At 35.3% G+C, this 23277-nt stretch overlaps 4 protein-coding genes and 1 pseudogene across 4 annotated transcripts; 3 read left to right on the top strand and 2 right to left on the bottom strand.

Moving 5' to 3' along the window:
• The first annotated feature begins 1033 nt into the window (after positions 1-1033).
• On the top strand, positions 1034-2736 carry LOC141670897 (cytochrome P450 71AU50-like). The gene is made up of 2 exons (XM_074476953.1): positions 1034-1903; positions 2122-2736. Exons 1-2 carry the CDS (start codon positions 1034-1036, stop codon positions 2734-2736), a joined length of 1485 nt encoding a protein of 494 aa, XP_074333054.1.
• An 835-nt stretch (positions 2737-3571) lies between these two features.
• On the bottom strand, positions 3572-4480 carry LOC141674875 (uncharacterized). The gene is made up of 2 exons (XM_074481575.1): positions 4268-4480; positions 3572-3757 (listed from the first exon to the last, which is right to left on the bottom strand). The coding sequence occupies exons 1-2, from the start codon at positions 4478-4480 to the stop codon at positions 3572-3574; spliced, it is 399 nt and encodes a 132-aa protein (XP_074337676.1).
• A 5786-nt stretch (positions 4481-10266) lies between these two features.
• On the top strand, positions 10267-12119 carry LOC141670896 (cytochrome P450 71AU50-like). The gene is made up of 2 exons (XM_074476952.1): positions 10267-11218; positions 11325-12119. Exons 1-2 carry the CDS (start codon positions 10346-10348, stop codon positions 11940-11942), a joined length of 1491 nt encoding a protein of 496 aa, XP_074333053.1. The 5' UTR covers positions 10267-10345; the 3' UTR covers positions 11943-12119.
• A 1122-nt stretch (positions 12120-13241) lies between these two features.
• On the top strand, positions 13242-14984 carry LOC141674874 (cytochrome P450 71AU50-like; annotated as a pseudogene).
• A 7005-nt stretch (positions 14985-21989) lies between these two features.
• Positions 21990-22838, bottom strand: LOC141674873 (uncharacterized). Its single transcript, XM_074481574.1, has 2 exons — positions 22572-22838; positions 21990-22370 (listed from the first exon to the last, which is right to left on the bottom strand). The coding sequence occupies exons 1-2, from the start codon at positions 22836-22838 to the stop codon at positions 21990-21992; spliced, it is 648 nt and encodes a 215-aa protein (XP_074337675.1).
• Between the last annotated feature and the right edge of the window lie 439 nt (positions 22839-23277).

The raw sequence follows: 23277 nt of genomic DNA, 5'->3' as shown, positions 1-23277 counted from the left end.
TTTTCTCCTAGATTATAATTCCTGAAACAAACATGGCCAAGTGTCCTGTTTTTTAATTTCAGAACAAGGAGAAGATAGATAACTACATTATAAAATTATAACAAGTGAAGAACAATAGAAATATCAGGGATAAATAGTACCGATAAGCTGCTGTTTGTTTGTTCTCTGTTCGACTCACATTGAGCATGGGCGATACCTTTTGTGTCTTGTGGCCTATGCCCTATTTCCATAATCCCTTTAAGAAATGAGCTATCACTACTTGTAGATATTGGTTTTAATTTTATTAGAAGCAACAAGTTTGAGCCAAACCAGCCGGATGGTACATTTGCTTCAATCTCCATAATATAAGTCTCCGGCAATCTAGAATGCTTCCAAGTAGCACAAAACAACCAGATGCAGCCGACATAGGGTATCTTCTACATAAAAATAGCTATGGTTCAGCCGCTTACTGAAATCACATGTACAACATATATAGTAACGAATCATCGATAAATTTATTAATCAGTAGATTTACAGGAGAAATACTGAAGTTTCGAGTCCTAGAGCCAATGACACATGCTTGTTTTATCTAAAGAAGAGAGATCAGGACTTGTATGAACTTCTAGTTTATTAGAATAATATTACTCAGTGAGATATATAGATTATAATAAATATTCAACGTCCCAGTCGATCTCATTTTACTCTATGCAAAACTAAAAAAATGATATGCACACATCAAAGTCTGTAAATTATCAGTATTTCAAGCTGGCACTATTCTTAAGCTATAGGTAAGCTGTTGGCTGCTTATTATTAAGGTATCAGAACAGACTGCAGTTAATTTTATGGTGCGATTTCTATGTCATGCCGCTAGCAGATTAAACATGTTCTGTTTGTAATCATTCATCAATTGAATAATCATTTCCAAACATCTGTATCAACAAAGTTTTTCTCTTGTTTCTCACTTTTTATCACTGATTTTTCATAAGATATCACATTCCAATTAAGTATAACTCTTTATAAGGCAGCTTTCGATAACGTCTATAGCATACTACTCATGGCTTGGACTTGGATTATAGTTGTAGTGGTACTCGCTTGCCTTCTCTGGCTATGGCAGAAGAGAAGGACACAGAGAAAATTACCACCAGGACCAAAAGGCCTGCCCATTATTGGACACCTTCATATGTTAGGTAAAAACCCTCATCAAGATTTGCAAAATCTAGCTCAAAAACATGGCCCTATCATGTCAATGCGCTTTGGATTCATCCCCTACATCATTGTCTCCTCGCCAGATGCAGCCAAGCAGTTCCTTAAGACTCATGACCTTAATTTTGCAAGCAGGCCTCCTCTGGAAGCTGCTAAGCACATTTCTTATGAGCAAAGAAATTTGTCATTCTCACCATATGGTTCATATTGGCGTAACATGCGCAAATTGTGCACCCTGGAACTGCTCAGTAACCTCAAAATTAATACTTTTCAAGCCATGAGAAAAAAAGAGCTTGCCGAGTTAGTAAATATTATTGAGCAAGCAGCTCAAGAACAAGTTGCCGTTGATATTAGTACTAGAATAACATCCCTGACCTCAGATATCAGTTGCCAGATGGTGTTTGGAAAGAAGTTTGAGAATAAGGAGTTTGATGAAAGAGGATTTAAAGGCGTGATTGAGGAGGGGATGAAGATGGCAGTGGCTTTTAACCTTGGCGACTATTTTCCTTACATTGGTGCACTTGATCTTCAGGGATTGACTAGAAAAATGAAGGCTATAGCCAACGTATGGGATCAATTTTTCGAAAAAATTCTTGACGAGCATGACAAGCCAAAGGAGCATGGTCAGACCAAGGACTTTGTCGATACCATGCTGGGTATTATGAAATCTGGGGAGTCAGAATTTGAGTTTGATCGCTCCCACGTAAAAGCTATTCTAATGGTAACCTCTCTAAGACTTTAGTAGAGAAAAATGTAAACTACTTTCCAATTTTTGTATTTTAAAAACTTCTATTTCTCAAACACATCAGGAGGAAGCAGACTTTTAATTCTAGAGGTGACATTTGAACTCGAAAAATTAAATCATAATCCACTAGTTTGAAAGCAGAGCATTTTTGTAGTCAATAATTTGTTTAACTCCTTAATAAATGATTTTTTCAGGACATGTTTGCTGCTTCAGCTGACACTTCTTCAACAACGATTGAATGGACACTTTCTGAGCTTCTAAGAAATCCAAGAGTGCTGAAGAAAGTCCAAGAAGAGTTAGAACAAGTAGTTGGACATGACAAGATGGTCGATGAATCGGATTTGGAGAGTTTGGAATACTTAAACATGGTTGTAAAAGAAGCCATGAGGCTGCACCCTGTGGCACCGCTGTTACTCCCTCATCTGTCTATTGAGGATTGCACGGTTGACGGATTCTTCATTCCCAAAAATTCAACAGTAGTCATTAACGTATGGGCAATAGGCCGAGATTCTAAGGTCTGGACTGATGCAGAGAAGTTCCTCCCAGAAAGATTTGTCAGGAACAATATTGATCTTCGTGGAAGGGATTTTGAACTTCTTCCCTTTGGCTCTGGGAGAAGAGGGTGCCCCGGGATGCAATTAGGTCTCACTATGGTTCGCCTAGTAGTGGCCCAACTGGTGCATTGTTTTAATTGGGATCTCCCTAATGGAATGCTCCTATCTGAACTTGACATGACCGAGGAATTTGGGATACTTGTTGGAAGGGCTACACATCTTATTGCAATTCCTACCCGTCGCTTTACAAAATAATGATGTCTATCTTTACAAGGAGACTCTAATTGTATTTTACAATTCTATATTTGTGATACTAAGTTCATTGAAAAGATAATAAGTTCTATAATACACCTTTATTGTCCTTTATCTAACTGGCTTGTCTTCACAAAAACTTATTATCTGTATGTAGTTGAATTGGATGTAACTATTTTATAGCACTAATTTAATTAGAGATGGGAAACATCACAGATACTTGAGAAAATTTATAGCAATAATTTAATTACAGAGGAACAGTTCAGCAACCCTAAATATCTACCAGTTTGACAGCTTATTGTGTTTTCCTTTTCATGAATCAATCAGTTAAGCTATTCATTAAATGACCTCATCTTTGCGAGCTTCTCTCATTTACCCTGCTAAAAGGAGGGCTCTTTGTCATCGTAAAATTGATTCAGAAATCTCCTTTTTTTTCCACCGTCTCACAAGATTCAGTGTTTTTTACTTTTAAGTATCATCAGTGGACCTAACTGACTCGAACTGCTTATCTTTACCATTGCAAGTGAACTGCTTATCTTAACTACTTAAGTGATTATAAAATCTCTAACATTAGAGGTTAGACACGTTTCAACATACCAAACAACTCAACTTACCGTATGATCTTTCCAACAAATGGTCCTGGTGCTGACACTGAAGCTAGTTCTCATGACTTTGATCTATACAGCACACATAGTTTCTCAATCTTTTACTGCAGTGCTTCTGCCATTCTGCAGCTGGCTAGTCCTTCCTGTATCAAAACTGAACGAGCACAAATTAAGGAAAATGATTAACTTGCTCAAAGATAGCTTTGCAGAGTATTACCATGGAACCCGAGATTTCAATCAGCATTAAGCAATATCAGACTCTCCACAAAAGGACTAATGACATAAGGTGGAAAATAGTCTTTAGTCCAACGTATCCAAGAATCAACGAAATTATTTGCTTTATGGTTATCAAGGCCATATGTAATCAAATTATAAGATTTTACAAGTATTGGTTCAGCGTTGTTCCTTACACCCAAGACCTGCGGAAAAATAGATTTACTTAAACCAACACACATCTTCTTCTCCCAAGTAAACTCATTTGTGGGATCTTCTTTCAATACCCACATGTCAAAATGTTGTACAGAATCTTCCCAGACAAAGTAAGCAATAGATTGACCAAATAGATGAATAATAGGAATAGGTGTCGTAATTGATTGATTTATACCACCCAGTCTGGCAATGAGATTATACTCACCACATTAGTCTTGGTATCAAAGCGCATAAGCATTCTATTCTTGTCAGAATTAACGCCTACCCAATATGCAGTGGCATTAACAAAAACACACCATCATCTCTACTTTCGATTCTGGAAATAAAAACATTATCTTGAGTTAATTTCTTCCAGGAGTTAGTGTTTAGCTATAAACACCAATGTCGAGTAAATGGTGGTTGGGGATAAACAAGGTTTGATGAGCTGATTACTCAACATGGTATCAGAGCTCAGGCAGTGGAGGACTCACCGGAACTATATTCTAACAGATAATATGTACCACAACATAATCATTATCTTCTGGCACAAATCCAAAAGCTAATCCCTCCCAAGCTTTCCGGTTTTGTTTAAAGGGAAGAGGTGAATCAGGAAGAGTTTTGTATTTCTGAATAAGAGGAATCCATAGATAAATTCTGCGATCATGACTATTACTTGTTGACGTGCAGATTAACCCATATGATATTGTAAACCATGCCTTTTCGGGAAATACCATGACTTTTGCACGCACATGTAATGCAAGATATATTCAGGTAACTCATACAACTGCATGTTTACGTGCTTAAACTGATTTTTCGAGATTTACCACTGCCAGGTGTCGTGTTCACGTATCGTGTACGAAATTGACGCTCTATTCAGAAGCCAAGCTTTAAAAAATCTCGATAGCCTCTGCTTTGATTTTGTCTTCTCGCAGTGCCTTTTTACCACCAGATAACTACTACTACTACGCAATTGATTGCAAGTCCAGGGGATTATGAAGTGGATTCCAGATTGTTTAACACATAAAATATTCAAATTCTTTAATCTAAAAAGTATTACAATAACATATAAGATCTTGATTATGGTTTCAAAAGTATCTTCATATTAGTCTTTTCACCCTTTATAATACTCGGGCTTGAGTTTGTTTACACTGTTATGAAAAGATAAGGATTATCATAATTATTAGTTAACACATCTATATCTACAAGTACATCAACTACTAGTTGTTTGGCAATTATATCCTTATCTTTGGATTACAAATGATAGTTGCGATTATCCAGCTGAGGTCTTAATACGCCCCCGCAAGATAGGTGACCCATCACTGACACCTATCTTGGACCGAAGATGATGAAACTGAATGCGAGGCAAAGGCTTTGTCAAGATATCCGCTAGCTGATCCTTTGTGCTGATATGATGAACCCTGAGCAATTTTTGTTGGACCTGTTCTCGAATGAAATGGTAATCAAGTGCAACATGTTTCATTCTTGAATGAAAAACTGGATTTGCACAAACATAAGTAGCCCCTGTGTTGTCACTAAACAAGGTAGGCACATGAGGTATTGAAATGCCAAGTTCAGAGAGTAAGTTCTGAACCCACATTAATTCAGCAGCGGCATCGGCTAAAGCTTTGTACTCGGCCTCAGTTGACGAACGTGAGACGGATTTTTGACGTGCAGACTTCCATGAAATTACATTGGGGCCAAGATAGATGACATAGGCAGTAGTAGATCGAGCACTATCAGCGCAACCACCCCAATCTGCATCGGTAAAGGCAGTTAAAGAAAGTGGCTGACTGTGCCGAAAATAGAGACCGTAATATATAGTTTCTTTCAAATAACGCAAAATACGTTTTAAGGCTTGAAAATGTTTGGCAGATGGCTTGTGCTGAGCCAATTTGTTGACAGCAAAAGAAACATCTGGCCTTGTGATCTGTAAATACTGCAGGCTTCCCACAATTTTTCTAAATGTTTGAATGTCAGTTGAGGGGGAAGAGTCATGTAACGTCAATATCTCAGAAGAGCTTAGTGGTGTTTGTACACCTTTAGCATCCGACATATGATGTTCAGTTAAAATGTCTCTTATGTGCCTGTGTTGACTCAAGAAAAGTCCAGCTGAAGTCTTGATAACCTCCACCCCAAGAAATTGATAAAGATCCCCTAAATCTTTTAAGGAAAACCTAGTATTAAGTCTTGCAACAAAGATGCTGATAAAATCATCATTATTTCCGGTCAAAATTATATCATCAACATACACCAAAAAGTGTAAAACAGCACCATGGTGATTGTAACTGAATAAGGCTGAATCTGACACAGAATTAGTAAAGCCAAATTGGAGTAAGAATTTTCGAAGTTCTTGATACCATTCATGAGATGCCTGTTTAAGCCCGTAGATCGATTTTCGAAGAAGACAAACATGATTTGGAAAATTAGAGTCTATAAATCCAGGTGGTTGAACCATGTATACTGGTTCATGTAAGGTGCCATTCAAAAAAGCATTGTTGATATCTAATTGACGCAATGACCAGTTATTAGACAAGGCTAAGCAGAGAATAATTCGAACTGTAGCAGGTTTTGCAACTGGAGCAAAAGTCTCCGAATAATCAAGACCAACGCGTTGATGAAAGCCCTTCGCCACACGGCGTGCTTTATACCTCTCTACTGAACCATCAGATTACGCTTAATACGGAAAATTCATTTATAGCCAATCAAATTTTGAGAATTGTAAGGTACAAGCTCCCAAGTGCCATTTTGTAGTAAGGCAGTGAACTCTTCTGACATAGCAGACCTCCATAAGGGATCTTTAGTTGCTTGACTTACACAAGTAGGTTTCTTACAGCATCTCCAACCATGGCCTCCTGTTAGCTAAAAATCCTAAGTGGCACTCAGATATAGATATTAGGTAAAAAAAACACCACTCCAACCACATCACCTGTTAGCAAAAAAATTTAGATATCCTTCATCTCGTCTTCTATATTTGTTGAATCTGTAGATGTTATTATATCTTCCACGTCAGATTTAATTCATGTTTAAACTTAAATCTACACATTACACATACACATTAAACATGCATATATTTATATAATATTTAATACATAAATATTAAAATTATTATTTTATAGATAATATTTTTAATTTATATAATATTAAGTGTGAAAATATTGTTCTCTTATTAACAAAATTTATTAATTATTTTTAAGAAACAATATATATATATAATATAATATATATTAGTAACTTTTTATTAAAAATATTTTTGTTATATTTATATGTTATTATATTTTCAGTTGTAATAATTATTAACTTACAATTATATATTTTATTCATGTATTGAATTAAGTATTAACTAAATTCATTTAATTATTTAAAGTTTATATATATATAAATCTGAAAAATAGGAATAAAACAATATTTTTGAATATAGGTAATGATTATACCTAATATCATTGGAGTGCATGGCCTTACAGGTTCAATAAAATTTTACATAACCATGATTTGGCTAACCATTTTAGCTAACATGGAGATGTTGTTAGCCACTGCTAAAGGGTGACAAGTTGAATTGTTGACAAAAGCAGACCCATAATATTTAGGATTTAATTTTCGATTTCTAGAAGGCCCGACTGGTTGAGACTCCAAAGAAGAAGAATGTTGGCTAGCAGGGGATGATATGTTATCGCTATGTAAGATGCGATCAGCTTGAGATGTCAAAGGTGGTGATTGGGGAATGGTATGAGGATTAGGAGTAATATTAGGTGGTTGAGGTAATGTATGAGTGGTGAGAGTTGATATGGGTGGTTCAATATCTGTAGGGGTAGAGGTAGATGGATTTTTAGACTCCTCTTTAGAGGGGAAAAAATTAAGGTCCTGTTTATTTGTAACTTGAAATGGAAATATGTTCTCTACAAATCTACAAATGAGACATGGTGAGAAACATATAAGCGATTAGTGGAATGATCAAAACACTTATAAGATCTTGATTATGGTTTCAAAAGTATCTTCATATTAGTTTGTTCACCCTTTATAATACTGGGGCTTGAGTTTGTTTACACTGTTATGAAAAGATAAGGATTATCGTAATTATTAGTTAACACATCTATATCTACAAGTACATCAACTACTAGTTGTTTGGCAATTATATCCTTATCTTTGGATTACAAATGATAGTTGCGATTATCCAGCTGAGGTCTTAATATAACATGCCGAGTAATCCAGCCTATATCAATTACAAAACTAGTATTAACACAATTGACCTTCACATAATTGATCCGGGATGATGATTTGCCATTACAGGAATATGCAATCGAGGACAATCATGATCTTCACAATCACAACTGTTGAAGCTCTTCGAGCTAGGTCAGAAAATAACGTTAAAAAAATTGTAGTCCCGACTTAAGAATATATCATGTGTTATTTGTTACTCAGTATTTTACAGCGTGCTACACCGAATTGTTCTTTTAGTATTTTTTTTTAATATTTATAACATTTGTTTATTAAAATATTCAATTCAAAAATTATACTAAAATATGTTATTTATTAAACAATTTCTCTTATAGAGCTTTTTTGAAAAATACTCAAGGTAAAAAATATTTTTGGAAAAGTATTGTCATTTTAAAAAAAATTGCAAAAAAATCCTTTTTATTTATAAACTTACCATTTTCTGCAACTCGATTCAACTAGATGCAACATTTGATGAGTTTCTGGAAATCCATACAACCTCGTACAACCTTAAATTCAACTAAAAAACTCGATTCGACTAGTTGCGGCTTGATTTTGATTGATTCCGTATTTTTGCAAAAAAAAATCAGAAGAGGGTAAAATTGCAAAAAAAAACTTTAAAAAATTAGTATTTTTTATAATTTTTCTTAATTTATATTTATTCGTTTAACATCATTCACGATTTTTAAGTAACCTAAATCTTTATCATCGATGAGGCCCATATTCGATATTCAATCTGAATTTTAAAAAATATATATTTTTAATTCAACAAGGTGATATAAAATAAGCTCATCATACGCATTCAACCCGAATTTTAAAAGATTTTTCAAATTTCGTATTCAGTGAATTTTGAAAAAACTTCTAAAATATGATGATATGCTATAATCAATGAGCCCATCTTCCTTATCAGCTATATATCTTCATCATTCCAAAAAATTTATTAGTCACAATCCATGTATCTTTGTCAGTTCTTATAACTTATGTATATATCTTTCACATCTGAGAGTTGTGCCTTCTACGTCTTTTGTATTTCTTAAGTTTATCTTGACGGTGTAAGGTTTTGTGTCTACTTCAAACTTGACATGCAGATACAAACATTTGGAGTGAAAGTCTCCTAGCCTACCTCCCTAACTCCCTTTATGGTGTTATGAACTTATAGTTATATTTACTTATGAACTAAGCTTGGCAATCGATTCACGTGTTTTTGCAGGCTATTGCATTGCGTACTCGAAGGGTAGCGGTTGTGGGTTGTCTAGGGAAAAAATAACTTCATGTAATTATTAAGTAATTAGTTTATCTAAAATTTTAAGAGAAAAGGCTCAACATGATCTTATGCTATAGGACTCGAACCTGAGAGTTTGCCTAATATAATGTCAAGTAACCGGTACATTTAAAACCTTAACATGTCACGGAAAAGCAACAACATGATCTTATGCTATTCAATAATACTAATAATGTAGCTTAAACTATCGTGTAATAATGTAATTCTATTTGTGTAGAGATAGGCAAATAAAGTTAGTTTTAATTTGTTAGCTAGAACTGAAATCCAAATATGTTTCTTCTTCAGTAGCATCATTATCAGCAAAGCATTTTTCTCATGGAGTAGGCTTACATAATTCTGAAGTACAAGTAAGATCTGTCAAATTATTCATCCTTTCCATTGCCTAAAACGAACACACAAGCAAAATTATGATGATGACGATTACTGAGATATGATACATTCTTGTATAATGAAAACTGAGCATTGTGCAAATCTGAGAGTGACCTTCACATTTTTCTGCTTCTACACTAACATAATTTGCATTGTACAATACAAATGCATGCCTTCACAGAAGTTACATAGTAAAGACAGTTTTTTTTAATAAAATTTAAATTTGGATTTTTTTGATTTCACCAAGTATCTTAGACGGCTGAATGAAGTTAGATCATCACACAATTTGCAGAAAATTATTTTATTCAAACTTGTGTGAAATCTCTGACAGAGATATGCACAGTGGTTTTCGATCATAATTGGCCCAGACCGGGTGATCTAGGAATTTTTCAATAGGGGGACACCGGACAAATTTTAAGAAGTCGCCTTTATATTTTTGAATTTTGAAGGGACACGTTTATATATTTTAAAAAAATAATGGTGGAAAACATAAAATTTGATTTTATGAGGACACCGCGGTACCCCTTACTAGATACTCCCCTAACCCAGACTATTGTTATATGCTTGTCACATAAGCCTAAGTGAAAGTTAAGGATTTTAATATATAAGTAAGAACATAGAAAGAGCATCAGAACAATCTTAAGTTTCGATTTCACCGAGGGTAGATTTTGTTTTCTGCTCAAGTAGTATTTATAAGTAGAACAACTTGAGCAGTTGACACAACTTATTAACTCTAGCTATGGCTTGGATATTAATATTTCTTGCAGTGGTTCTCCTTGCTTACCTTAAGCAATCATGGTCCAAGAAGAAACTTGAAAGACGACTACCACCTGGTCCGAAAAGCATTCCTGTTTTGGGGCACCTTCATCTAATAGGCAAAAATCCTCACCAGGATATGCAAAAACTATCGGAGAAACATGGACCTATCATGTACCTGCAGTTTGGATTTGTTCGTAACATCATAGTTTCATCCCCAGAAGCAGCTAAGCAGTTTTTAAAAGATCATGATATTAATTTTGCTAGTAGGCCGCCTCATGAAGCTGCTAAGTACATATCTTATGATCAGCGAAACTTGTCATTTGGCGCCTACGGTCCTTATTGGCGCAACATGCGTAAACTGTGCACCTTAGAGTTGCTTAGTAGTGTTAAAATCAATTCATTTAAGTCCATGAGAAAGGAAGAGATTGGACTGTTGGTGGATAGCATTGAAGATGCAGCTCGGAAAGGTGTTACAGTTGATCTTAGCGATGTAGTTGCGTCTATGAGTGCAGATATCAGTTGCCGGATGATATTTGGTAAAAAATACGTAGATAATGAAATTGATGAGAAGGGATTTAAAGTAGTGATTCAAGAGGGAATGCAGTTGGCAGCAATTCCTAATCTTGGCAATTTCTTTCCTTATCTTAGCCTACTTGATCTTCAGGGACTCACGAAGAGAATGAAGGCTGTTGCTAAGGTATTTGATAAGTTTTTGGAGAAGATTCTTGATGAACATGCAACAACGAAGGACCCCGGACAAACAAAGGACTTTGTCGATACTATGTTAGACATCATGAAATCAGGAGTAGCTGAGTTTGAGTTTGATCGCACCCACATCAAGGCTGTTCTACTGGTAACTACTAATGACTAGGTTCCTTGATCTTGTTTCTTTTGGCTTTTCTAACATATTAAACTTTGTATCGACGATAATTTTAATTATGTAACCAAACACTTCACAGGACATGCTTGCTGCTGCAGTGGATACTGCCGCCACAACTGTAGACTGGACGATGTCTGAGCTTCTGAAACATCCACATATCATGGAAAAAGTCCAGAACGAATTGGCTGAAGTAGTTGGAATGAACAAGATGGTTGAGGAGTCAGATTTAGGGAGTTTAGAATATCTAGACATGGTAATAAAAGAAGTCTTTAGACTGCATCCAGTGGCACCGCTATTAATCCCTCATCACTCTGTAGAAGACTGTGAAATCGATGGTTTTTTTATACCAAAAAAGACCACAGTCATGGTTAACATATACGCTATTGGCAGAGACCCTAAGGTATGGACTGACGCAGAAATTTTTGCACCAGAAAGGTTTGTTGGGAGTAATATCGATCTCCTAGGACGTGACTTTGAACTTATTCCATTTGGCTCTGGAAGAAGAGGGTGCCCCGGGATACAGTTGGGGCTCCTCATGGTTCGCCTAGTTGTTGCACAACTCGTGCATTGTTTTGATTGGACACTTCCTTATGGTATGAAGCCATCGGAGTTGGACATGACAGAGGAGTTTGGACTTGTCGTTACAAGAGCTAATCACCTAAAAGCTACTCCGTCTCGTCGCCTTCATTTAAATTAGATTCTCAGAAACAGCCTATCTAGTTACTTGTTGTAATAGGAGTAAGTTCTGCTCTCTCTTTCTGCATCCAGCATCCACAACTAATTGTTCCACATCTGACAGTTGTACTTGTTGTAATAGGAGCAGTTTTTTCGACTAGATGACGGGCATTTATCTAAATTAAATACAAACGGCTAATTCAAACAGTTACAGTTTAATTCAAACAACTAAATTTAGTCCACTATTCAGAATAGCTTACTCAATCAGCTCGTCGAAACAGCTAATTTAATCCGTTACTGCTAACATTTAACCGCTAATTGTCAAACAGGACCATCAAGTACGTTTGAACAAAACAGAGTTGAAATCAGGAGAAACAGAGTTTGAGTTTGAACTCTCCCACAGCAAGGCTGTTCTACTAGTAGACCAAAATTGACTAGGTTGTAGGTTCCATGTTCCTTTGATAATTTATCAAAATTTATATTGCGCAATGTAACTTATATGACAAAATACATTACAGGACATGCTTGCTGTGTCAGTGGACACTCTCTTAACTTCTAAAACATCCACAAGTCATGGATAAAGTTCCAAGAGGTAGTGAATAACTTCTATCTTGAGTATTTGGATTTGTAAAACTAGTCACTTTGTTTCAGAACTGAAGTAGCATCCTTCAACACAGTCGCATATGAATTTAATAAAGTATAAACTCAATTGAACGCATACTTCTGGACTAGCATATTCATAACAATTCATGGTGTTTCAAGGAGAATTGCTTCCAATTACCCACTTGAGAATATACTTTGATATTCTTTTAAGGCATAAACATACCTTTGCTGCGCGAAATGGAACTCACAGTCCTTGCCCTTTCCTTTGTGGCTAGATGGTTGATTAGCAACATTACAAGCTGCTTCGTTGCTTCATCCCTGATATCGGATCAATCACAATAAATCAATCCAAGTGAAGATTAACGAATAACAACCATTTTAAATAAATAATTATAAATAATTACAACATATATAATAACCATTTAATAATAATTATAAATAATAACAACCATTTTAATTACAACATATATAGTAATAAATAATTGATGATTAGATTATTGATAGAATTGCAGGAACAATTGCGATGTTTCAGGTCCTAGAGCCAATGGTAACACCATATCGCATGCAGAATCAAGTCTGTGAATGAGTATATGTTAGAGGTTGGCGGCTTATTATGTCATCAGAACAGACTTGCAGATTAAAAATGTAATCGGTATGATAACACATACCAACTACTCCTTATAAGGTCGAATTTGATAAAGTCTATCACATACTTCTCATGGCTTGGACATTGACAACACTTGTAGTAGTAGTAGTAGTAGTAGTAGTAGTACTCGCTTGTGTTCTCTGGCAATGGCTGAAGAAAAGGACACAAAGAAAATTACCGCCAGGACCAAAAGGCCTCCCCATTATTGGACACCTTCATATGCTAGGTAAGAATCCTCATCGAGATTTGCAGAAGCTAGCTGAGAAACATGGCCCTATTATGTCTATGCGCATTGGGTTTGTCCCCAAGATCATTGTCTCATCGCCAGATGCAGCCAAACAGTTTATCAAGACCCACGATCTTAATTTTGCTGGCAGGCCATCTCTTGAAGTTGCTAAGCACATTGGTTATGAGCAAAGAAATTTGTCATTCTCAACATATGGTCCTACTGGCGTAACATGCGCAAATTGTGCACCCTGGAATTGCTCAGTAACCTCAAAATTAATTCTTTTCAAGCCTTGAGAAAAAAGGTGCTTGGCGAATTAGTACATGTTCTTGAGCACGCAGCCCAAGAACATGTTTCCGTTGATATTAGTACCAGAATAACATCCATGACCTCGGATATCAGTTGCCAGATGGTGTTTGGAAAGAAGTTTGAGGACAAGGAGTTCGGTGAAAGAGGATTTAAAGGCGTGATTCAGGAGGGGACAAAGTTGGCAGTATCTTTTAACCTTGGTGACTATTTTCCTTACATTGGTGCACTTGATCTTCAGGGATTAACTAGGAAAATGAAAGCTGTGGCCAAAGTATGGGATCAATTTTTAGAAAAGATTCTTGACGAGCATGACCAGCCAAAGGAGCATGGCCAAACCAAGGACTTTGTACATACCATGTTCGAGATCATGAAATCTGGATATTCAGAATTCAAGTTTGATCGCTCCCACGTTAAAGCTATTTTAATGGTAACTGCTCTTCTAAGCTTTTAAGTTGTTAGTAAAGGAACTTCATTGTATGATGCAACTCTAACATTCTCCATATTAAAGATCTAGTTACAGGATAGAGCAAGTTATTTGCCAGAGATGTAAATTATTTACTGATATAGGTTTCTAAACAACTTCTGGTTGCTATAAATGCAAGGACAGGGTAGATTTCTGCATATCTAGTGGTAACATTAGAATTCATAAAACTTGATCATTAACATTAGCTCGAAAGTAGAATTCTGACACTACTTCAACAACTATTGAGTGGACACTCTCTGAAATTCTAAGACATCCGAGAGTAATGAAGAAAGTACAAAAAGAGTTAGAACAGGTAGTTGGAATGGACAAGATGGTGGAAGAATCGGACTTGGAGAGGTTAGAATACTTAAACATTGTTATAAAAGAAGCCATGAGGCTGCACCCTGTGGCACCACTGTTACTTCCTCATCATTCTATAGAAGATTGCACAGTTGACGGATTCTTTATACCCAAAAATTCAAGAGTAATCATTAATGTATGGGCAATAGGCCGAGACCCTAAGGTATGGACTGATGCAGGGAAGTTCCTCCCAGAAAGATTTTGCGGGAGCAATATTGATCTTCGAGGAAGGGATTTTGAACTTATTCCCTTTGGATCGGGGAGAAGAGGGTGTCCTGGAATGCAATTAGGTCTCACTATCGTTCGCCTAGTGGTGGCTCAACTGTTGCATTGTTTTAACTGGGATCTCCCTAATGGCATGCAGCCACCAGAACTTGACATGACTGAGGAATTTGGGATACTTGTTGGAAGGGCTACACATCTAATTGCCACTCCTACCTGTCGCCTTAAAAAATGATCATGTTTGTACTTCCAAGGGGATTATACTTTTGTATTAAATAAGTTCATGATTATCAAGGTTATATGTAATCAAATTAGATTCTACAAGTATCGGTTCACCATTGTTCCTTATACCCAAGACTTGCGGAAAACTATATTTACTTAAACCAACACACATTTTCTTCTCCCATGTAAACTCATTTGCAGGATCGTCTTTCAATACCCACATGTCAAGAAGTCTTACACAATCTTCCCAAACGAAATAAGCAATAGATTGACCAGATATACCAAATAGATGAATAATAGGAATAGGTGTGACGATTGACCTATCTTCAACCCAGTCAGGCAATGAGATTATACTCACTACATTAGTCTTGGAATCAAAACGCACAAGTACATTGCGCTCGTCCGAATGAACCCCTACCGAAAAATGCAGCTGCATTGACGAAAACAATACCATCTTCACTACCATTCACTTCCGAAACAAAAACATTATCTTGACCAAGAATTGGTGTTTAGGCTGTAAACACTGCGAAACATGGGTCATTTTCTAGAGTTTTTTTATGCATGCAATTATAATGTTTTTAGTTATATTCTTTTTTTAAATGTTGTATAATGTCTAACGTATTTATCTGTGTATTATTTTCATACAAGACATTACTAAATTACACAATGTTTCCAATATAGCTTATTAAGAAAAATATATGTATTCTTGTGTGTTGTATAATTGTATTTAATGAATGAATATAAACAGTGTAGTCGGTGTACGTTTAAAATGAAACAAATAATCTTAATATGTAGAATGTCGTTCGTATGTTTACAAAGAAAAAGTTAAAAACTAACATATATGTTTAATACAGAGTTGACCAAAAATTTTGAATTTCATTTAAATAAACTATATAACTGGTGTATATTATTACTGAGTTCTCTACTAACTTACAGTTAACTTACTCAATTTAAAAAGATAAAAAATGAATAACTGAATTCAGAATTACTTGCAATCATAATATAAAATAATATAAAATTTACACTACTGTTAATATAAAAGTCGATTTTAATGAAAAATGTTAGTTTTTGAAATTTAACGTATGTATGTTTGGAAAAATGTTAGTTTTTTACACTACTCTTAACAAAATAAGATTAAGCTATATGTGTCTATGTTAGCATGTGAATTATCGCATGTTACATTTCTTGGAAAATTACGATGATTTTAATTATTTATATGCTAAATATCTGATTTATGTACATGTATAATCATTATTAATATCTAGTGAGACAATTGATTACTTAAATAACATGTATTTATAATTATTCAAAAATTAAAATTATGTAATAAATAAATTGCAATAATTTATATATGGTATTCACATTATCACTAACAAACAATCCATATCTGTTTTTTACGCGACCGAGTATCAATCATGTAACATAAAAATAAATTATATATTGTAAGACTTATTATTGATGTTCATGATTTTTTTCAAGAATTTGAAGGAAAAATTATAATTATAATGTTATTTAAATTATTTTTAAGTTTCTTTCATTACAAATCTATATAATAATTTGATAATATTGTATACTATTTTTCTAAAATTAAATATTTTTCAATTCGATAAAGTTTTATAAATATTAGTTGAACTGGTTAATTCCTTCAAATTATTGAACAATATATATATTTTTTAAATAGTATAAAATGTATTGAATCAAATGCTACAATATAGTGTAGATATAACTTTTATTTGAATAATTCAAAATATTAAAATAATTCAAAATATTAAAATAATTCAAAATATTTGTACAATATTATCTTGATCAATAAATATTGTTAATCTAAAATAATTCTTTTTAAAATGCTAGTTTTTTTAAAGTGAAAAATGAAAAATAAATCGATTTAATATATCATCGTAGTTTTAACAAATCTCGTGAGATCTCATATCAAATTTCAAATATTTTTAAAATCGGGACAAGTCCCAAAACACTATTGCGTTATTAGTGAAGTTAGTAATTTTAATACAAATAATCAATTGACTTGATCCTATAAATACCTCAAACACATTAATTTATATTAATATAAGATATCAAAAAATTTCACATTATTGGTAAGATATTCTCGTTGAACTTGTAATTTAAATTTACTAAACGTAGAATGTGACAATATTTTTCGGCTAGTCATGTAGTCAAATTTCCAGTATTTTTTGAACAATGGGCCAAATTCTGATTTCAAATTCAAAATAAACTAAAATTCATTTACTCATTATAATTCGAACTTATCTAAATATTTAATACCAATCTAGATTATGTATATATAGGCGATTCTATTTTCAATATTTTCTTTAAAAATTATATATATACATTTTAATTACTTTTTATAATAAATAATTGTTAAAAATATATGAGATATATTTTTAAACTAAAAAATAATAAAAAAAATAATAATAATCCTTTTATATATTATGCCTAACTTTATATCTGAAATTCAGGTCTTTAAAATTAATTGTACAAATATTCAAGTAACTATCATTTTTTTTGCGGAATTCAAGTAACTATCTTTAAAGTTAAATAAAATATTTCTTTAGCACACTTACATATTATTTGTATGATAAAAAACACATATGACAATATGATGTTGTGGTACGAGGTTGTATAGAAAATGAAGCAACCCGAGTTCGATTCCCACAAAAGGGTAATTTAGTCTTTTAAATGAGACTTTTTAATCTCAAAATATTATCCCCTCGTTGCTATTATATAATCAGGAAGAGTTCCAGGCCTTTTTAGGTAATTAATCCGGGAAGAAATTTGATATTACAGTAATTTGGACATTGCACATCATCATAGCGTACTATTAATCTTTCAACGTTAAGATCTCGAAAATGGAGATATTTAGGATGGTGAAGAGTATGGTTTACCATAACCACTTTCTGATAATCTAATTGGAGGCCGATAAACATGGGAGAATGTATGAGATTATACCATGACTTTTGCACATACATGCAACGCCGGCAGTCTTTTAAGAACTTCTACCATAATACCATCAGTTAAATCATCCGACTGCATCTTTGCATGCTTTCTCGAAACATGAACTTGATTGTCAACAGGTTTCTTCGAGATTATGTTGTCATGCAATTCTTCAACGATTTTGTCATCTTTTTAAGCCTTTGGTTCAGGAGCCGAGCTTTACAAAATCTCGATAGCCTCTGTAAAGATTAATATAAATGTATTTGAGAATGCAAGATATTCATAGAAATTGGGAGAAGGTAATGTTCATTATCATTCCAAACTCAAAAGATAGAAACTACAGGCATGATCTCATATAACATAAGACACTAAGAAGGAAATAGACAAAGTAAACATAAGACATAATAGAAAAAGGTTGAACACGATGTCACGGCAGTAGACTCAATCTCAGCCATACAAAATAAGAGGACAAACTCAGAACAGACAAACAAGAGTAATGATCTGATTTAGTCAACTAGACAACATAACAGAATGCAGAAAGACAGGAAGACATATAGGATCATCAATACTCCCCCTCAAGTTTGAGGTGGTGAATGGGCAGCAACTCCAAGCTTGGACAATAGATAATATTGTTGTTGAACTGGTAGAACTTTGGTGAACATATCCGCAACTTGCTCAGAGGAAGGAACATGAAAAGTGTGAATGTGACCAGCTTTGATTTGAACCCTGATGAAGTGACAGTCTATCTCCACATGTTTAGTTCTTTCATGTAGAACAGGGTTGGCAGCTATAGCCAAGGCTGCTTGGTTGTCACAGTGGAGTTGAGCAGAGGGTAGATTTTTAAGTCCAATATCTTTAAGGAGAGCAGACAACCAAGTAATCTCACAGGAGGTAAGGGCCATTGCCCTGTATTCGGCTTCAGCAGAGGACCTAGAAACCACACCTTGTTTCTTTGCTTTCCAGGATATAGGAGAATTTCCTAGAAGAACACAATAACCAGTTGTCGACCTTCTTGTAATTGGACATGAGGCCCAATCACTGTCACAGTAGGCCTGAAGATGAGCTGCATTGGAGGTTGCCAATAAGATCCCTTGAGCAGGAGAATGCAGCAAGTATCTTAGGAGTCTTTTGGCAGATTGCATGTGAGTTGATGTGGGTGAATGCATGTATTGACTGAGTAAGTGGACTGGAAATGCGATATATGGCCTAGTGATGGTCAGATATATCAATTTTCCCAACAATCTTTGATAGGGAGTTACATCCTCCAAGGGTGTCCCAATATCAGGAGTGAGTTTGGTGTTCAGATCCATAGGTAAGGTGAGAGGCTTTGCATCAGACAACCCATATGCATCAATTAAATCAAGAGTGTACTTCCTTTGAGACAAGAAAAATCCAGAGTTTGATCTGCTCACTTCAATTCCTAAGAAATATTTTAGAGGACCAAGGTGCTTCATATGAAACACAGATGACAACATGGATTGGATTTGCTCAATAGCTTCTTTGTTAGAACCACAGATCAGGAGATCATCAACATAAATTAGGATCACAGTCGTGTCCATCTTAGTCACCTTAGTAAAGAGACTATAATCTGATTTGGATTGTGAGAAACCAAGGTTGATCAAGGTCTGAGATAACTTACTAAACCACTGTCTAGGAGCTTGTTTCAAGCCGTAAAGAGATTTTAGTAATTTCAAAACAAATGAGGTGTGAGTTGAATTGGAACCTGGTTTGTTCTTGAATATTCTGCTTCCTATCCCAGTATAACCTTGAGGGAACTTCATGTACACTACTTCTTCAATATCACCATGCAGAAAGACATTTGACACATCCATGTGTTCAGCGTACCAGTCCATCATGGCTGCAACAGCTAGTAATGCCCTTACTATGCTCAATTTTGCCACAGGAGCAAATGTGGCAGTATAGTCTTCTCCATACACTTGACTGCAACCTAGGGCTACCAACCTTGCCTTGTGCTTGTCAAGAGATCCATCTGCTTTGCATTTAGTTTTGTACAACCATTTACATCCGATAGCTGTTTTTCCAGGAGGCAAAGTCACTACTTCCCAAGTCTTATTTAGTTCCAAAGCATCAATTTCAGAATTCATTGCTGCTACCCAATCATCTTGTTGGACTGCTTCTTTATAGAATGTTGGATCAGTTGTTGTAGTGAGGGCACTCATAAAGAAAAAAAATTCTGTATCAATGGCAGCAGTTGCTATATTGAATACAGCATGGTTAACAATATAGTCTTTTTGCCACTGTGGTCGAACATGAGTTCTAGTGGACTTTCTTGTGCCTTGGCTACTCACATTGGTGTCATCAATAGTATCAGGCTCATCAGGAACTTGCACAGGAGTAGAGGATTGCTCAGGATTTGGATTCTCATCAGTAAGGAATAGTGAAAGATCTTCATCAGTTGCTGATTTCTGCAGTGGATGAAGGGACACAGCTGAAGGTTGAATGCACATAAAGTCTGAGTTGTTATGAAAGGGGAATACTTGTTCATGAAACTTCACATCTCTACTGACAAACACAATTTGTGTGATAAAATTCAACAGTTTGTATCCTTTTTGAGTGGCTGGATATCCCAGAAAGGTACATGGTATTCCTCTGGCTAAAAATTTGTCACCTTTTGAACCATTGTTGTATGCGAATGCCAGACAACCAAAGACTTTCAGATGCGTATAAGGTGTGGGCTCTTCATAAAGGACTTCATAGGGAGTTTTGTTCTGTAATACTAGAGTTGGAAGCCTGTTAATGAGATGAACTGCAGTCATAATACAGTCACCCCAATATTTTAAAGGTAGGTTTGCTTGGAATCTGAGAGCAGGAGTTGTTTCAAGAATATTTCTATGTTTTCTCTCGACCCTAGCATTTTGTGTCGATAGACACATGAGGTTTGGTGCACAATTCCAAGTTTTAAGAAGAAAGATTTGCACTCCACAGTATTGAATTCCAGAGCATTGTCTGATCTGATAAATTTAATCTATTTTTTGAAGTGAGTGTCTACATACTGACAGAAAGCTGACATAGTTTGTAATGCTTCAGATTTCAGAGACAGCAAATAGACCCAAGTGTATCTCGTTTTGTCATCCACAATTGTGAGAAAGTATCTATAGATTCCCTTGGTACATTCTTTGTAAGGGCCTCAAATATCAAGATGGATCATTTCAAACTTTTCTTTGGCTTGAGATTCACTATGATTGAAAGGCATTTTGGTAAACTTTGCCATTGGGCAAGTTATGCAGATTTTGGGTTCAGTGTCAGATTTGTAAGAGAGGTAAGGGATTTGTTTGATTTTGGTTATGGGGGCATGTCCTAATCTCAAGTGCCACGTTTCAAGAGAGTTGGTTGAGGTGATTGGTGTTTGAGGTTTGGAGGGTGTAGCAGATAAGGCTGTGTGAGTTTTTGGTGTAGTTGACAGGTATTATAAACCATTTCCGGCATATCCAACAGCAAGAGTTTTTAGAGATCCACGATCAACAACATTGCAATGATCAGAGAAGAATTGAACATCACAATTGTTATCCTTAATCAGTTTTTGAAAAGACAATAGATTATGTTTAAAGAAAGGAACACATAAAACTGAGTCAAGTTTGAGACCATTACCAAATGTTACAGTTCCAGTGTGTGTCGCAGTTACAGTGTCTCCAGTCGGAAGGTTGATTGTAGTGGTCTTTGCTACAGGTGCAGTCTTTGATAGGTTATGAAGATATGGCGTCATATGATCAGATGCACTTGAGTTGATTATCCATTCATGTGTAAGACCAGTTACTTGATTGCAAGAAATCATCCTAGAAAAATGACAGTCAAGTTCATCTTCTGTGTCTGACCCTTTTATCTGATTTGCTTGAAGTTGTGGTATTAGTTTGGCCAGTTGTGCCAGTTGTTGAGCTGTAAATCCAGTATCTTCAATGTGAGTGTGGGCTGCAGCTGCCATTCTAGGTGTCAACTGCTGGTTGTAACCTCTGTTTTGAGGTGGATATTGGTTTCCAGATCTTTGAGTGCTTCGATTCAGAATTCCCTTATTGGTGTTGTTGTTTCCTTTGTGCTTTGGATGCCAGGGAGGTTAGCCAATCACTGTCCAGCATCTCTCAGTTGAATGACCTTTCACTCCACAGTGTGTGCATTGGAGATTTGAGTTTCTGGGGTTTTGAGTTTTGCTGTACATTGCCATGCTTTCTGTATCAGCTTTTGTAGTGTTTAACAGGTCTCTTTGGGCCTCTTCTTGTTGCAGAGCAGCAGATGCAGTCTCCACAGATGGCAAGGGGTTAGATAACAGAAGTTGACTCCTTTGTGGTCCATATACTTCATCAATGCCATTCAAGAATTGAAACAGCCTCATTTCTTCTTTTTGCAGTTCAATGGCATCAAGGAGTTTTTGAGTTTCTGGTGTCGGACTTGACACATTAGGCAAGACATTAAGACAATCCAGTTCTTCCCACAAGCCCTTCATGGTAGTATAGTACTCATTAATAGAGGACCCATTTTGTTTCACATCGTATACTTGCTTGTTCAGTTTATATTTCCTTGAACCATTTGTTAAAGCATAACGTTTTTCAAGGTTTTTTCAAATATCACTAGCATTTGTCATATACATCACAGATTTTCTAATAGTTGGAGATAGATTATGAGTGAACCAAGCAATTACCATGTTATTGCAGGTGTCCCACATGTCTCGTTTTGTATCATCATCTGTTAATCTGCTTATTGTTCCAGTTACAAATCCGAGCTTTCTTTTTGAAGCCAGATTTATTTCCATAGATCGGCACCAAGATCTGTAGTCAGATGACCCTTGAAGTTTTTCCACTTGAATCGAACTTGCACTATCAGATGGGTGAAGGAATAGAGGGTTCAACATTTCTTGGTATGTGATCCTTCCTGAGTTGGCAGAACTTGTAGATCCACTGGTAGTCATTTTTAACAGAGAAAGAAGGTGTAGAAGGATTATGAGAGATGGGTTTGACTTTTCAGGGAAGGTTTGTTATTGAGCAACCTCGCTCTGATACCATAAAGATTAATATAAATGTATTTGAGAATGCAAGATATTCATAGAAATTGGGAGAAGGTAATGTTCATTATCATTCCAAACTCAAAAGATAGAAACTACAGGCATGATCCCATATAACAGACACTAAGAAGGAAATAGATAAAGTAAACATAAGACAGAATAGAAAAAGGTTGAACACACTGTCACAGCAGTAGACTCAATCTCAGCCATACAAAATAAGAGGACAAACTCAGAACAGACAAACAAGAGTAATGATCTGATTTAGTCAACTAGACAACATAACAGAATGCAGAAAGACAGGAAGACATGTAGGATCCTCAATACTATGCTTTGTTAATTTGATCTT

This window comes from Apium graveolens, chromosome 7 (genome assembly GCF_009905375.1).
Source record: "Apium graveolens cultivar Ventura chromosome 7, ASM990537v1, whole genome shotgun sequence".
Classification (NCBI taxonomy): domain Eukaryota; kingdom Viridiplantae; phylum Streptophyta; class Magnoliopsida; order Apiales; family Apiaceae; genus Apium; species Apium graveolens.
The sequence above is the reverse complement of the archived record's forward strand: the minus strand, read 5'-3'. Positions and strand labels throughout refer to the sequence as shown.